At 42.9% G+C, this 17,725-nt stretch overlaps 1 protein-coding gene across 1 annotated transcript; it reads left to right on the top strand.

Moving 5' to 3' along the window:
* Positions 1-265: 265 nt before the first annotated feature.
* On the top strand, positions 266-17,359 carry pde6b (phosphodiesterase 6B, cGMP-specific, rod, beta). Its single transcript, XM_063010989.1, has 22 exons — positions 266-1,068; positions 2,422-2,574; positions 2,837-2,926; positions 3,458-3,598; positions 3,742-3,816; positions 3,900-3,964; positions 5,225-5,291; positions 6,213-6,260; positions 7,068-7,217; positions 8,219-8,362; positions 8,466-8,531; positions 8,639-8,785; positions 9,706-9,813; positions 10,375-10,484; positions 11,264-11,351; positions 12,372-12,472; positions 12,853-12,960; positions 13,072-13,135; positions 13,219-13,293; positions 14,063-14,146; positions 14,237-14,393; positions 15,184-17,359. Exons 1-22 carry the CDS (start codon positions 598-600, stop codon positions 15,231-15,233), a joined length of 2,562 nt encoding a protein of 853 aa, XP_062867059.1. The 5' UTR covers positions 266-597; the 3' UTR covers positions 15,234-17,359.
* Positions 17,360-17,725: the final 366 nt, after the last annotated feature.

Genomic DNA, 17,725 nt, shown 5'->3' with positions numbered 1-17,725 from the left:
GTATAATTCTGGCCTCGCAGATTTTGTATATAATGTATTATATGTGTTTGGAATGGATTTGCATTTGAGGTTGGGCTGTTGGTTGAAATCAGTGTGCAGAAGACCAGGGTGCTGAGATAATCAGCTAGTGTTCAGGCTAAATAGGGCTTAGTCATGAGCAGTGTGTTTTTAACAAGAACGTAAAGAGCTTTCAGAGGTCAGAAAGGCCGGAGAGACCAAAGTGGGACAAATCTGGACCATTTTCTGTTGACGCCTGTTGCGTTGGTGGTGTTCCTTAGTCTCAATATTCCTAACAATGGAGGATTTCTATTGATGCTGGAGGAAAGGGGCAGCGAGGGGATAAATCAGCAGGGGCAGTGGATTCCAGCTTTGCTACTGATCACCTGATCACTTTCGTATGAGCAGATTCACCTTCAACACTATTAGAGAAGCGCCTTGCTGACGGCCGGACTGGACTGGACTCCCTGATGCTCCAGGTGTCTCTTGCGTCCCTGCCTGCCCCTGTTTTTCTCTAGTTCTGGGATTATGTGCTGCAAGATTTGTGTTTTTTAGTCTAGTTTAGAACCTCGTCAGTGCTTGGAGCGAGTACAACCAAAGATGAGCGTCAGAAGTGAAGACGTGGAGAAGTTCCTGGACGGACGTCCAGAATTCGCCAAGAAGTATTTCGAGAAGAAGCTCAAGCCCGGAGCCGTGGCCTCCGTTTTGGGGACGGCAGAGTCCAAGGTGGACGTGGACACCTTCAAGCAGGTCTGCCAGATCGAGGAAGGAGCCATATTTTACGATTTGATCAAAGACATGCAGGAGAACATCAACATGGAGAAGGTGGTTTTCAAAATCCTGAAAAGGCTAAGCGCTCTGATCCACGCCGACTGCTGCAGCCTCTTCATGTACCGGCAGAGAAACGGCATCGCCGAGCTGGCCACACGACTCTTCAACGTCAACGCCACCTCAACCATGGAAGACTGCGTGGTTCCTCCCGAGTCTGAGATCGTGTTCCCTCTGGACATCGGCATAATAGGGCACGTTGCCCAATCCAAGAAAACCATCAACGTGAAGGATGTTAGCGAGGTACAGAATGCATTTTAGATTTTACACATCAGTCAGCTGTCTTTATAACATTTACACCAACTAGGCATAACATTATGACCACTGACAGGTGAAGTGAATAACACTGATTATCTCTTCATCACGGCACCTGTTAGTGGGGGGGATATATTAGGCAGCAAGTGAACATTTATTATGCCTAGTCGGTGTAAATGTGTGAGTGTGTTGTAGTAGATGCATAATTCAGGCCAGCGAAATCCTCTTGACATAATCCATTTATTTCTATATGTCATGTCCTATCCTCACCGACGGATTATTGCGCCTCTGGCTTTTCAGTGTCAGCAATAGGGCCGAGTGCTGTGGAAAAAATACTACAATACATGATGTTAATTACAATGTTTAGTTTTTCAACATTTACACAAAGGGTTTAGTCAGAAAGTGTTAGAAAAAAATACAGACAGCAGGTTTCAATAGTTCTATTTGTACTGGCGCCATAATATACTTTTATAACTACTAATATACTTTTTTATAATTTTGTAAAATTTAATAATTCTTTGGAATTTTTAACTGTTGAAAGTAGAAAGTAAATGACTATCATTGATCAACTTTATGGTATTTTGCAAATATAGACAAATTTAGAATTAAATGCTTGCAACATACTCCAAAAAAAAGTTGGGACAGGGGCGTGTTCCCCCCAGTGTTTCATTATCGTTCCCATTAATGAGACCTTTTAATACTTTGGGAACTGATGATCTCACAGTTTTGTGAGAGGAATTTTTCTCCATTCTTCAGCTGCTCAACAGTCCGTGGTCACCGTCGTCTGATTCCCCTCTTCATGATTCACCTTACGGTTTTATTAGTAAACAAATCTTGACTGCAGGCAGGCTAGCCAAGCACATGCATGAATGAGGCCTGACATCGTAAAAGACGTTGTTGCCTCGATGGCAGCACGTGTCTGCTTAAAATCCCATCCATGCAGCGGGCACTGATCAAACATGTTGGCTTTTGCACCTTTCGCTGATAACAGTCCAGATGGTCCTTATTATTTTTGGCACCGAGAGCTTGATAGCAGTTTACCTAAATCGTGGACTCACCTGACCACTGCACTTGTTTCCACTCTTGTTTGGTCCATCTGAGATGAGCTTGGGCCCTGAGAACTCAACTGTGATTCTAAATAGACTTGATGTACAGCTTTCTTCTCTGGGTAATAGAGAGCCATTATTTATGAGGTGGGGTGTATGGCACCAAAAGGTTTGGCACAAAGTGGTGAACCCCAACGCGTCTTCCATCTCAGTCCATGTTTTTTTTTTCTTTCTTTACAAACAGTAATGTTTCCAAATATGAAAACTTTACACTATAAAATGTTGTTTATTCCAGAATAGTCACTTCAGCCCGTTCGTAGACGAGCTGACGGAATACGCCACCCGCAACATCCTGGCCACACCCATCATGAACGGCAAGGACGTGGTGGCGGTCATCATGGCCGTCAACAAGACTAAAGGACCGCATTTCACAGACGACGATGAAGATGTAAGTTATACCTCTTATACACCACTCCGTCTGTCTGTCTATGTGTCTGTATATATGTCTGCCTATCTACCTGTCTATGTGTCTATCTGTCTGTTTATCTATCTATTTGTCTGTCTATCTGTCGGTCTGCCTGTCTATTTATCTGTCTGTTTGTCTATCTGTCTGTCTGTCTGCCTGTCTATCTATCTGTCTGTTTGTCTATCTGTCAGTCAGTCTGTCTATCTATCTGTCTGTCTGTCTAAATAAAAAAATGTCTTTACAGCTTTTTTTGAAGTATCTGAAGGTTGGTACACTAAACCTGAAGATTTACCACCTGAGCTACCTGCACAACTGTGAAACACGTAAAGGCCAGGTGAGTGTGTGCTATTTCATCTACTTACATCATGCACCACTTCAAAACTTTCTTCCAGACTAATGATAACAGTAAGACAGAAGTCAGCTGTGATGTAAAAAAGGTGCAGGATGACTTAAAACTGCAGAAACAAAAATTACACCAAGAATAATAAACAGAAACAACTAAATAATTTCTTTATATAATTTATCCTGGTCCGGGCCACTGTGGGTTTGGTTACCAGGGGTTTTTGTCTCCCTTCAGTGTAGGTCTGTATGTGGATGCCTGACTGGCCAACAGCACCACAGGGGATTCGAACCTTGAATCCCAGAGGTTGGGGCTAGTGGAACTTACATTCTAATGCTACTAACAAATGTATTTGAATGAAGTACTGTTTATGTTTTTTATTTCAAAGATATTGTAATTAGAATTCAGACAGTATTACAGCACCATGTAATGTGTTAGCAGCAACTCACAACAGCATTATACCAGCTAGCATCCAGCACCATCAGTTTTACCACATCTTTACCCTGTTACCTGTTCTGTGTGCAGATGCTCTTGTGGTCCGCTAACAAAGTGTTTGAGGAGCTCACAGACATCGAGCGACAGTTCCACAAGGCGCTGTACACGGTGCGAGCGTACCTCAACTGCGATCGCTACTCCGTCGGCCTGCTCGACATGACCAAGGAGAAGGTACGTCAAAATACGGACGTGTCACAAATTAAACTATTAAACATACAGTATATTTATATTTTTTAACATATTTGATATTTTTTTATATTTTTACTTTAGAGGTATTTTGAATGTTTTTTTTCTTCTCACATATCCTTCTTTAGGAGTTTTTTGATGTCTGGCCGGTGCTGATGGGAGAACAGGCCCCGTACTCCGGCCCCGTGACTCCAGACGGGAGGGTAAGGACCTTGTTAACTCTGATGTTTCTGGAGGTCTGGTCCTGTCAGATAACCTGCATGTTCACGTCTTTATGCTCATGCAGGAAATCATCTTCTACAAGGTCATTGACTACATATTACACGGCAAAGAGGACATCAAAGTCATACCGTAAGATTTTACTCTTGGTTATGATCATAACAATTACGATGATAAAACATGTGCAGTGAGCAGAAACTGTAGAGTCAAAAGTTTGTGGATACACTTTATATCCAAAATAAATAAATGCCATTGTTAAGGACTAGAGCAGTGGTAGCCTAGTGGTTAAGGTACTGGACTAGTAATCCAAACGTTGCTGGTTCAAGCCCTTGAGCAAGGCCCTTAACCCTCCCTCAATTGCTTAGACAATACACTGTCTACATGTCTATAATAAACTAAATGCTGAAAATGTGCTTACTCCCTTACTTACTGCTCTAACAGTCTTAACTTCTCTAAAAGCCATTTTTACTGTGTAGGTTGGTGGCAGCACAGTCATGAAAACTTGATCCACAAACTCCAGACTTTGCGCTCCGGAGCTGTTTTGAAATAACTCTTTTAGCACTTTTAGCACTTTTTAGCAGTCCCAAACATGTGAACTTTTGTTGCTTCATGGCTGAGCTGTTGTTGCTTCTAGACATTCCACTTCCACAGTAACAGTTGACTAAAGAAGCGAAGCTACGACAAGCAACAACATAAACTCACTTGCTTGAAAGGTGGGATCTTACTAAAAGTCATAATATCATAAAAATCAAACTGTTTAGAAAGGTGTCCACAAAATTTTGACCATATTGAATATAGAGTCTATTATTATTATTATTATTAGTGCCATTGTGTCGATTCTGAATCCTGGTGACCATGTGGGAAGTGTTTCTCCAGACTATCCTGTCTTCTGTTTGGGTCTTCAGGCTTCTTAATGGCTGATGGGTCACTTGTTGTTCCTCTAATTGTCCACATCCATCATGTTGCTGGCCATCCTCTTCCTCTTTTACCTTTAGTGAATTAGTTCTCAAAATAACAGTTTGTTTGTCTGGGCTTTAAATGAGACGTTAGGCTTCATTTGGAACACTATCGTACCAATATACAGTATGATGAGTTTAATTATTGGATATTTTGGTGCTCAGGTGGTGCAGCTGTCTATCTCGCTAGCCCACCACCACTGAGATCCAGGTTCGTATGTTTAACAGTGCTATCGGCTGGCTTGGCATCTACACAGACTTGATTGGCTATGGCTAGGGAGGGAGGATGGCTGAAGCCCTGTGATGGATTGGTGCCATATCCAGGGAATTCCTGCCAACACGTGACCAGGATAAACTGATTAATGGAATTCAAATGAAATGTAATGTAGTCTTTTTATATCTACGTACATCTGAACATTTGTTCTCGTTTGAACAGAAATCCAACTCCTGACCACTGGGCACTGGCGAGTGGACTCCCCACCTACGTAGCAGAGAGTGGGTTTGTAAGTGTCACGTTTTAAACCTCTTTTAGACATTTACAGAGTTTAAATCAATATAATGTGTGACCACGTCTTACTAGCACATGTGAGCGAGATCCTAATGCATGGCCATGACAAGATATGTAAAGATAATATAGGAGGGATCTTCAAAAAGTTTCCTCACTTTTATATTGTGGTTTATAAGCGGTGAGGGTGGGAGGAGGAATAATAATCGGTCGTGTCTAAGAGACTGAGAGACGCTTATAGTCCGGATTTAGCTCCATCTGATTTCCACCTTTTTGGACGCTTAGAGAAGCTTTAAGGGGAAGAAGATTTTCATGTGATGACAAAGTGAAAGCAGCGCTGCATCAGTGACTACAAGCTCAACCCAAAACATTAAAAAGTTGGTACGACGCTGGAAAAATGCATCGGAAAGGCAACGATGTAGAAAAGTGATGGAGTTTGTTTTTTAAAATACTTAATAAATAGAGTTAAAAAACTGCGGAAACTTTTTGGAGATGCCTCGTAGTTTAGGTTTGGGTCAAAACTTAAAGCATTTGCTTTTATAAAGCCAAGCTTACTTTTATTGGTCATGTACATTAATCCCCCGAGAGCACATTTACAATTCTCTATGCTTCATGTCAGCTGGACCAAAATAACACGATGGTGTTGCCACGCCCTACCTTAATATGTCCAGTTTTGCAATGAAGACAAAACGTATCAGTTTAAGCTTTTAACTGGTACCTAGGAAAGTAAAGGCACGAAGTAAAACGGCTAAATACACTCGCTAATCTGTTGTTGTTTTTATCTGAATTTACAGATTATTTGTTTATTTCTACGCTACATTTCCAATATATGTTTTGTGTAGATTATAAAGACTCGTGACTTGTGAACATCTCTGCTCCGTACACACCTAACCAGTTCATTTTCTGCTCTGTATTTAAGATCTGCAACATCATGAACGCACCAGCGGAGGACATGTTTAAATTTCAGGTAATAATCACATCACAGCTCTCTATGTTCACATTATATTCCTAATGATGCCAGAGCCAAGACCGCATGACTGGGACATTCCTCTCACCCAATTAAACAGACCAGCGGTCCCAAAGCGTTTTTGCACCACGGACTGTGTTATATGAGATGTAATTTCACAGACCGGCGGAAGGATTTAAGATAAAATTATAGGACGAGCATAATAAATAAAAAACACAAAGTGAATAATAATACTACTCACCAATGATGGGAAATCAGTTTGAGGAGCTTTTTTTTCATTTTATTGAGCTTGTGGACTTAATTTTTTGTTATCACATGAAACACGTCAAGAGGAACAGACGGATGTTATTAAAAGAGAATCCAGGTTTTCAAAATAAAGTGTGATTGTCAATAAAACAAAAAATAAATAAATTATTTATTCTTTCTGTGCGACCCAGTAATAAATGACCCATGGACCGGTACCAGTCCACAGCCCGGTGGTTGGGGACCATTGAAATAGAGCGACGGTACCCAATTCGATACCCAAATTCTGAACGTAGGCTAACTTGTGTATACAAAATTATAAGCATAACCAATAAATACATATCCTCATAGTGTTTTAACCATTATATAGCCATTATATCCAGCATTTTCAAAAGATGCAGTGCTTGGGGTTTACTTGTCTCAGAGGAAGAACATGCTAGCCCAGCCTGCATCACAAATGTATATATCAGTGGAAAATGGAAATTCATTTAAAGATTAAAGATTAAAATCTGAACCAAAGTACAGAGTCTACATGGAGAACGCACGTGTTTGTTTTATCTGTAGTCAGAGGCTCTTGATAGCAGTGGCTGGACCATTAAAAACGTGCTCTCACTGCCCATCGTCAACAAGAAGGAAGAAATCGTCGGAGTGGCGACTTTCTACAACAGGAAAGACGGGAAGCCGTTCGACGAGCAGGATGAACAACTGATGGAGGTGCAGATTCGTTTTCTATTGGTGGTCATGTGTTGTAGAAATGAGGATGTCAATTTTTCGATCTTTAGACTATTGTGGGATTTCTGAGAACATGAGAACATTTGATGGGTCAAAGATATACAGACAGCAAGTAAGATTATTTATAGGGTGGTGTTTAAATGTTTCTCTGCATGCTTTGTTACCCCCCTTTCATGCTGTTCTTCAATAATCAGGACCACCACAGGACCACCACAGAGCAGGTATTATTTAGGTGCTGGATCATTCTCAGCACTGCAGTGACACTGACATGGTGGTGGTGTGTTAGTGTGTGTTGTGCTAGTATGAGTGGATCAGACACAGCAGCGGTGCTGGAGTTTTTAAACACCTCACTGTCACTGCTGGACTGAGAATAGTCCACCAACCAGCGCCCCATGGGCAGCGTCCTGTGACCACTGATGAAAGTCTAGAAGCTGACCGACTCAAACAGCAGCAATAGATGAGCGATCGTCTCTGATTTTACATCTACAAGGTGGACCAACTAGGTAGGAGTGTCTAATAGAGTGGACAGTGAGTGGACACGGTATTGTCTGATCCAGTCATACCAGCACAACACACACTAACACACCACCACCATGTCAGTGTCACTGCAGTGCTGAGAATGATCCACCACCTAAATAATACCTGCTCTGTGGGGGTCCTGTGGGGGTCCTGACCATTGAAGAACAGGGTGAAAGCAGGTAAAAAAAGTATGTAGAGAAACAGATGGACTACAGTCAGTAATTGTAGAACTACAAAGTGCTTCTATATGGTAAGTGGAGCTGATAAAATGGGCAGTGAGTGTAGAAACAAGGAGGTGGTTTTAATGTTATGGCTGATCGGTGTATTACCAGTCTTTAAGCCATGGTAAACAACTGAAGCAGGAAGGAATAAAATACAGAGATTAAATTTCTGTCTGTGCACTCGACTTCACCTGTACGTCATTAAACTCTCGACTTAGTGAATGTTGCTGTTGATGTTTGAAGGCTCTGACCCAGTTCCTGGGCTGGTCGGCACTCAACACAGACACCTACGACAAGATGAACAAACTGGAGAACAGGAAGGACATCGCACAGGACATGGTGCTGTACCACGTCAAGTGCCGAGACGACGAGATCCAGGACATCCTTGTAAGGTTCAGTTTCTCTAAAATAATGCACGTTATGAGGCGACGAAGAAAAATTCATTGTTGTTGTTGTTTAATTTGTATTTTGTGGTTGTTTTACGTGCTAGAAAACCAGAGATGTTTTTGGAAAAGAACCGAAGGACTGTGAAGAAGAAGAACTCTGGCAGATTCTGGTATTTGCCCATAGAACTGAATTAATCATTTATTTCTCATCCACCCAGTTCATTTCCTAAAGGACACACGGTCATGATGTTTCCTCACACACTCATTCTGCCTGCAGAAAAAAGAACTCCCAGGGAAAAACAAATTTGAGATCTACGAGTTCCGCTTTTCCGACTTTGACTGCACGGAATTGGAACTGGTGATGTGCGGGATCCAAATGTACTACGAGGTCGGAGTCGTGAAGAAATTCCAGGTCCCTCAGGAGGTCAGTGTTCGTACCGTCTATAACAGGGGTGGCCACATCTGCATTATGGTGGGCGATGGTAACGTATCCTGCTGTGATTGCAGTCTTGGACAATTTCTTGTTTTTCTTGGAGGTTAAATTCTGTGTTTGGTGTCAAAATGCCAAATTTATCCTGTATATTTATAACGTTTATCTACATTTATATTGTCCTCCTTTCATTAAATTTCCTCCTCCTGCTTCAATTTTCTCTTCTTGTACATTTCGGGATTATTTGTAGATATTTCTCATCACCACTTGTTGGAAAACCGCCTCAGTTAAACGCTGATGTGGAAACACCGCCATCTAAAAGCGGGATGTCACTTTGCGGGTCACAAAATCGGCATGCATTGTGGGAGATGCCGTTTATGTAGGATTTTACAGCGTATTTTAAGACAATCATACATCGTTTAAGCTCTCGCTTAATGTGAGAGTCATTGAGTTTGACACATGTGGTCTATAAGAATCACATCCAACAAAAATGTATGCTGAATCCCTGGAATTAAAGTCAATTTAGCACATTTTTACTGAACGCACAATATGTACCGCTAAAAAACCCAGAATAATGGTCAACTAAAAGTAAAAAATCAACTCTAAATCTTCTAAGATTGAGAGTTTGCTAAAAGGTGTGAAACCACAATGCAAAAAAAGTTTATAAAATATAATAGTGTACATTGATATTGACTTTATGTCCTCCTTACTCCATTTTCGGCATTAAGCAGACACTTTAACCCAAAGTAAGCACTGTGACAGTATATGGTCTAAGCAATTGAGGGTTAAGGACCTTGTTCAAGGGCCCAATAGTGACAACGTGGCAGTGATGGGGCTTGAACCTTAACCACTAGGCTACAACTGCCTCTGAATGACTCTGAATGACTCTAATGCTTTCGTTCTGTTCTCGTTAGGTTCTGGTGCGCTTCATGTACTCTGTGAGTAAAGGCTACAGGAAGATCACGTATCACAACTGGCGCCACGGCTTCAACGTCGGACAAACCATGTTCACCCTGCTCACGGTACGAACCTCTTTTTGTTTAAATTTTGTTTATGCATTTTCTCCCTTTTTCTCCCGACTTTAGCGCATCCAATTACCCTACTGTATTACGCTTCCTCTCTACTGATGCTTGATCCCCGCTTGGATTGAGGAGAACGAAGCTAACACACGCCCCCTCCGGCACGTGTGCAGTACCCGAGTGCATCGTCTCACCCGCACTAGGCGAGTTCACATGCGGATCAGCTTATCACATCCTGATCGCAATATAACTCGACTCTGTGTAGACACCATCAATCAGGCAGCAGAGGTCGTAATTGCACCAGTTATGAGGTCCCTATCCGGCATTTCCCTTCCCTGTATGAACAACAGCCAATCGTTGTTCTTATAGCCACCCAGCCCAGCCACATATGGCAGAGCTGAGTTCGAACCGATGAGTTTGAAATGTCAGCTCTGGTGTGCTAGCCTGTTTTACCGCTGCGCCACCTGAGCGGCGTCAAACCTCTTCTTTTATCAGTGAGCTCAAATGAGACTTTATTTAGTAAATAACACAGTGTATAATTATTTTCTGATCGTGTGGAGTCAGACAGGCCAGCTGAAGCGGTACTACACAGATTTGGAAGTCATGGCCATGATCACCGCCGGATTCCTCCATGATATCGACCACCGGGGCACAAATAACCTCTACCAGGTCAAGTAAGTCCATCAGAATGAAACTGTACTACTGTTAGTGTGATGTGGTACTAGATTTAGTAGGATTGTAATGCGGGCTGTTTTTCAGAATGGCAGTTGTGAGTGCAATTGTGTGATAGATATTAGATCATTTTAATAATTTTGGATGCCATTAGGATGGCATAGTGGAAGCATGGTGAAGCAGTGGGTAGCGCTGTCACCTCACAATGCTAAGGACATGGGTTTGATTCCCAGCCCGCTCCTTCTGTGTGGAGTTTGCATGTTCCTCCTGGGTCCATGTGGGTTTCCTCCCACAGTACAAAGACTGGTGACCTGTACGGGGTGTTTCCTGCCTCTTGTCTAATGTATCACACCCCAGGTCACACCCTAGTATAAAGCGGTGGTAAAACAGACAATTCGATTTGTCTTCACATTTTTAATAGGTGGGTAGCACTGTCACCTCACAGCAAGAAGGTCCAGGGTTCGATACCCAGGTGGAGCGATCTGGGTCCCTTCTGTGTGGAGTTTGCATGTTCTCCCCGTGTCTGTGTGGGTTTCCTCCCACAGTACAAAGGCGTGCAAGTGAGGTGAACTGGAGACACAAAATTGTCCGTGACTGTGTTTAAACTTGAACTGATGAATCTTGTGTAAGCAGTAACTACCTGTCCTGTCATGAATGGAATCAAAGTGTGTAAAACATGACGTTAAAATCCTAATAAATAAATAATGTACAGGCTGTGAAATGACATCTGTAGTAATTTTACAGAACAATGCACTTGTGTTTCATTTTAATATCCTTTTAGATCCCAGAATCCACTAGCAAAGCTTCATGGCTCATCTATTCTGGAGAGGCATCACTTAGAGTTCGGCAAGTTTCTGCTCTCTGACGAGGTAAAAATACACTGAACAGAAATAATGTAGAATTTAATACAATTTATTGCTAAGACTGGCCTCTATATAAGGAAATACAGTCTGATGAAAAAGTGCCTAACAATAGAAAGTTGACTCAGGTAATTACAGCTCAATATGCTGCTGATTTCAAACCTTTATATTATTTAATTGTCAGATATCTTTCCTGGGTGGCACAGTGGCTCGGTGGGCCTCAAAGCAAGAAGGTCCTGGGTTCGATCCTCAGGCAGGGTAGTCCGGGTCCTTTCTGTTCTCTCCGTGTCTGTGTGGGTTTCCTCCGGGAGCTCCGGTTTCCTCCCACAGTCCACAGACGTGCAGTCAGGCTAATTGAAGACACTGAATTGCCCTGTAGGTGAATGTGTGTGTGTGTGTCTGCCCTGCGATGGACTGGCGCCCCATCCAGGGTAGTACTGTGTGCATTGCGCCCATTGAAAAGCTGGGATATGCTCCAGCACCCCCCACAACCCTGATTGGATAAGCGGTTATGAAAGTAAGTGAGTGAGTGATATCTATGTGGACACCTAAAGCTTGTTAGACATCCTGTATTAATATGACGTTGCCCTACACTGCCCTACACCTATAACATACTCTATTTTTCTATGAAGGCTTCTCATAAAACTTTGGAATGTGTCTGTGGAAATTTGTGCATATTCAGTTAAAAGAGAATTTGCAATCGACAGCCCAATTCATCCCAGGAGTATTTAGTCACTGGAGTTCATCAAAATGGTTAAACCATGACTATCTGGACCTCTTTATCACACTGGAACACAAACAGGCCTTATATTATTGTTGGGGTTGTGTGTAAAATGTAAATGTAAAATGTGTTAGCAATGGGTGTGGCTGAAACATCTACGTTCATCTAAATAATCAGAGTGGTGCCCACATACTTTTGGCCATATAGTGTATATACCCGACATAGGATTTTATCTATTTGTATTTTATCGCCCACCCCTACTGACCGCTCCACTGGTGACTGATTTGGATATATCCTTCTGTTTTCAGTCCTTGAACATTTTCCAGAATCTCAACAGAAGACAGATGGATCACGTTATTCACCTCATCGACATCGCCATCATTGCGACCGACCTCGCCTTGTACTTCAAGTAAGTCATCATACCTCGGCCTGTATTCGAGAATGCAGACCGAACCCTTAAATGTTAGTAAGTATAGTGAGTGCGGGACTGTGATAGAGGAAAATATGGGCTGGAACATTCAGGGCGTTTCCTTAAATCTGTTACCCCTAGTGGTTACAAGCTGAACTGCACCTCCACTCGAATTAATAACGACTGAATTCAAAACAGTTGCTAACAGATATAATAAATCAATTATATGAAGGAAATTATATGCTTCCAACTCTGCAGCAACAGTTTAGGGAAGGCCCTTTCCCCGTTTAAGCATGACTGTGCTCTCGTGCACAAAGCAGCAAGCTCTGTTAAGTCATGACGTGTACATTTAAATAATTTTATATCGCCCCTCCTGACAGGAAGAGGACTATGTTCCAGAAAATCGTAGATCTCTCAGAGACGTATGAGGATGAGAAGCAGTGGGTGGAGTTCCTGTCCCTGGAAACAACAAGGAAGGAGATTGTAATGTGAGAGCGAAGAACTGATCTGCATCAGTTAAATATCGTATATATTTAATTATTCATTTACTCAGCTCATTTTACTTTTGCTTGCCTAATTATTTGATTATTTACTAACAGGGCCATGATGATGACAGCTTGTGATTTATCAGCCATCACCAAACCATGGGAGGTTCAGAGCAAGGTAATAATCAAAGACATCACGGTCACTGAAGTCTTAAAATCAAAGGCTGCTCTGGATTCTACCTGCATGACTTTATTTTCCAGGTGGCGCTCTCGGTAGCAGCCGAATTCTGGGAGCAGGGTGATTTAGAGAGGACCGTTCTTGAACAGCAACCAATCGTAAGTCTTTCTAAGTTTGAAACCGAAGCTGCATAAGACAGATTTAGACAGTACCGTCCTTTTTGGGCAGCATTTCACCCAAAACAGATCTTCGGCAGGCACCCAGCATCTGTTTAATTCAATGTTTGATATCTAGCTCACTGGCCACCCAGAGGATCCTGGTAAATAAACAAATGGCGTGTAGCAATGTGTATGTACATTTAAAAGTATTAAAAATGGACTTCATAGGCGCCCAGGTGGAACAGCAGGACATTCCACTAGCAGAGTTCTGAACTCCTTGAGTTTGGAGCTCAGTTCTGCGCCCCCTAGCAGGCACGATTGGCAGTGCAGACAGTGCAGCAGACAAAATCGTCTAGTCTACTAGGTACTAGGCTTTTTTTGTAGCCCTTTTATTTATGCATTTTCTCCCTTTTTCTCCCAATATAGCATATTAATCGCCCCTACTTTGGTGGATTGGCGCGTGAGGCCAGTTTCGCGCACAGAGACTTAGACTCAGCAGACTTAGTGTCCAATTTTGTCTGCTGTAGACACTGACAATTGAGCCTGCTAGATGGCACCCAGCTGACCGGTAGCAGAGCTGAGATTCAAACTCAAGTACTTCAGAAACCCAGCACTGGTGTGCTACCAAAATATCTCGTCGGTACCACCTGGGCGCCAACGTAGCTGGCTTTTAATTGGAACACAGGTTATAAAGGATTATAAACATAGCTGATTTTAATTGGAACCCAGGACTCCAGGCTCTGTCGTTAATCCTTCTTTCTTTTTGTAGCCCATGATGGACAGAAACAAAGCGGCCGAGTTGCCCAAACTTCAGTGTGGTTTCATCGACTTTGTCTGTACTTTTGTCTACAAGGTAAATGTGATGTAAATGCCTCTTATTAATGTGCTTTAAGTTCTGCTTTATTATAACTAACGCTCAGCATGATGAATATCTGCCGTGCAGGAGTTCTCTCGGTTCCACAAGGCCATCCAGCCCATGTACGACGGCATCCTGAACAACAGGAAGGAGTGGAAGGCCCTGCAGGACGAATACGAGGCGAAGCTGAAGGCAGCTGAAGAGGAAGCGAAGGCGAAGGCAGAAGCGCAAGCAGCCAAAAAAGGTTCGGCATAGACGTTTCACACCGGACGTTTGGCTTAGTGGCTTATTAATCATCCAGTCCGGTTGTGGGAGTGGAGGAATACCCAGTAAGGGCAGTGGTGGCTTAGTGGTCAAGACTTTGGCCTTGTGGAGTGCTCGGCCTTGTGGAGTGCCCAGGTGGCGTAGTACGATATTCCACTAGCACACCAGCACTGGGATTCTGAACTCCACAAGTTTGAATCTCAGCTCTGCTCCCTAGCAGCAGACAAAATAGCAGCAAAATTACTAGTCCACCAGTCTGCTGTGTGGGAAAAGACTGGACTAAAAAAGTGGGCGGGGTCTTCGACACTGTTTAAGGACCCTGGTTAGTAGCCGAGGTGCCTGTTCAGAGGTGGAGAAACGTGGAGATCAGTGAGATCAGAGCTGAGCGAGATCATAATGGAGATCAGTGTGTGACTCTCTGTGCGCTATACTCATCTCCATATGAACCCGCCCAGTGCAGGTGAATAGAAGCGGTACTGCACATGTGTCCGAGGGGTGTGTGTTAGTTACGGCTCCTATTAAAGATACAAATCGAGTAATTGGATACGACTAGATTGGGAGGGAAATTACGGGGTAGATCAGAAGGTCGCTGGTTCAAGTCTCACCACTGGCAAGCTGTCACTAAGCAAAGCCCTTAACTTTGCTGTCTACTTAACATGCAGCATTAAGAGAACAGTAATGTAACTTTAAATAATCTGTGCTATCGAGTTATTTTTGTGTTTTTATTTATTTATTGATTTAATTCAGCAGTCGTTCTTTTTCTCCTGCAGCTGCCATCAACAATCCATCATCAGGATCCAAGACCTGCACAATCGGCTAGAACGAAAGGACCTAAACGGAAGAACAGAATATTTAGGATACGTCTCAGTGACTAAAGGTGATGTTTTGGGTGAGAACCCCAGAACACAGGGACCCTGAGAAACTCCGGGAGCGACAGACACAATCACAGACACACATTCCCTAGTGAGCAACCACGATCTGAGGGTCCGACTCCCATAATTCACCTCCTATTTAAACCTCTTGTTTCTGAACACGTTCAGAAGTGTTGGGACGTAGTTTCCGGTTCAATTTCATTAACGTCGGGATCAGATACAATTCCCGTGCAAAAGTTTAGACACCCCTGATCAAATGTATGTGTTTTATTGTCCTTAGTGGAAATACGTTTGTTCATTTTCTACAGGGATGTGAAATATTCCCTAAATATTCCCCTAATTTAGTCGTATCCAATTACCCTGATTGAGTTACGCTTCACCTCTACCGATACAACCCTCCACTGCTGACTGAGGAGCGCCGCAACTGACACCCCCCCCCTCCGACACGTGTGCAATACCGACTGCATGTGTTCACCTGCACGAGGCAAGTTCATATGCAGATCAGCGTTGTGTGCGGAGAGACACACCCTGACAGCACTCTTTTCCCATCTCTGTGCAGGCGCCATCAATCAGCCAGCAGAGGTCGTAATTGCACCAGTCATGAGGGAGAAACCCCACCCGGCTTAGTCCCGCCCATATCTGAACAACAATCGTTGTTCATGTGGCCGCTCAGCCTTAGCCGGCAGGCAGAGCTGACATTCGATACGATGGATTCGAGATCCCAGCTCTGTTTCCAGCGTTTGTTTTTACTGCTGTGCCACCTGACCGGCCAATATTCAATTTTTTTCTCTCCTAATTTAGTCGTATCCAATTACCCTGATTGCATTACGCTTCCTCTGTACCGATACAACCCCCCACTGCAGACTGAGGAGCACCGCAACTGACACATGCCCCCTCCGACACGTGTGCAGTACCGACTGCATGTGTTCACCTGCACGAGGCGAGTTTATATGCGGATCAGCATTGTGTACGGAGAGCCACACCCTGATCAGCATCATTCCTTGACTCCGCAAGGTCATAGCTGCATCAGTTATGAGGAAACCTGGTCCGGCCGATCCCATCCTGTGTAAACAACAGCCAATCATTGTTCATGTAGGCACCCAGCCCAGCCGGATGGCAGAGCTGAGATTCAAAACGATGCGTTCGAAATCCCAACTTTGGTGTGCTAGCGTGTTTTACCGTTGTTCTATTTTTATTCATTTTACTGCACACTTATTATTGTTTATTAGCCAAATTTATTTTACTGGACACTCGAACGTACAGAAATGTGTCCCATAAAGAGGATGTGTTCTTATATTTATGTAGAAAATTAACAAAACCTACATTTATCAGGGGTGTCCAAACTTATTTATAAGACAGTATGTTTTAAAGGCAAATCTAGATATGGGTCGTGTCTAATAGCTGAGAGTTTACACGTGTTAACACTGTTATTATTATTACTAGCACTCACACCGACCAGGCATAACATTCTGACCACTGACAGCAAGTGAACATTTTATCCTCAACGTTTGTTAGAAGCAAAGAAAAATGGGCGAGCGTGAGGATCTGAGCCAGTTTGACGAGGGCCGAATTGTTATGGCTAGACAACTGGGTGAGAGCATCTCCAAAACTGCAGCTCTTGTGGGGTGTTCCCGGTCTGCAGTGGTCAGTATCTATCAAAAGTGGACAGGCTCATGGGCGGCCAAGGCTCATCGATGCACGTAGGGAGAGAAGGCTGGGCCGTGTGGTCCGATCTAACAGACGAGCTACTGTAGCTCAGAGTGCTGAAGAAGTTCATGCTGGTTCTGATAGAAAGGTGTCAGAATACACAGAGCATCACAGTTGCAGGGGGACCAACACAATATTAGGAAGGTGGTCATAATGTTATGCCTGATCAGTGTACAAGTCTCTAGATTTTGTACAGATCTAATCTCTTTATAGCACTGAAGCTTAACGATAAACTGTATTTTTTATTCGTTTATCTGTATCTTGGATGCATCACATGCTTTGATGAAAGGCTCGACTACTACTGTACTTCTGTAGTGCTGTAACTCGTAGGAAATAAATATATTTATATACTTTTGGAAAATGTCCTCAACCAGCGGAGTCGTGTTAGCAGTCCTTGATCAGGGACTCTGTCTTCTTCTTTTTTAAGTATCCTGCCACACAGGAGTGGTTTGTTGTAGTGGTTTGGACAGACATGAAAACATTGTGAGCTTTTACTAATTACTAAAAATGTCTGTTTATTACAACGACTGCTCAACAAACAAGCCACCGTTTATTATTATGCTCATTACAGACTGTATTTGTGTTTCATGGAGAGTTAACGAAGCGATACGTGTGATTAAAAGTCTCGTATCTCATTACCTCAGTCATTAGGACAGAATTATGATTATTAACCTCCATTTGTGTTAATATGCTTCATTTATATCATACAGTTGCACAACCATGGTCCAAAGTT

The sequence above is a fragment of the Trichomycterus rosablanca genome, chromosome 16 (assembly GCF_030014385.1).
Source record: "Trichomycterus rosablanca isolate fTriRos1 chromosome 16, fTriRos1.hap1, whole genome shotgun sequence".
Taxonomy (NCBI): Eukaryota; Metazoa; Chordata; class Actinopteri; order Siluriformes; family Trichomycteridae; genus Trichomycterus; species Trichomycterus rosablanca.
This window is presented reverse-complemented; position numbering and strand designations above follow the sequence as displayed.

Coding starts and splice junctions, on each gene's coding strand:
- pde6b (XM_063010989.1), top strand. CDS start 598: ATGAGCGTCAGAAGTGAAGACGTGGAGAAGTTCCTGGACGGACGTCCA. Junction 5,292..6,212: donor ACGTAGCAGAGAGTGGGTTT/GTAAGTGTCACG, acceptor TCTGTATTTAAG/ATCTGCAACATCATGAACGC. Junction 6,261..7,067: donor AGGACATGTTTAAATTTCAG/GTAATAATCACA, acceptor TTTTATCTGTAG/TCAGAGGCTCTTGATAGCAG.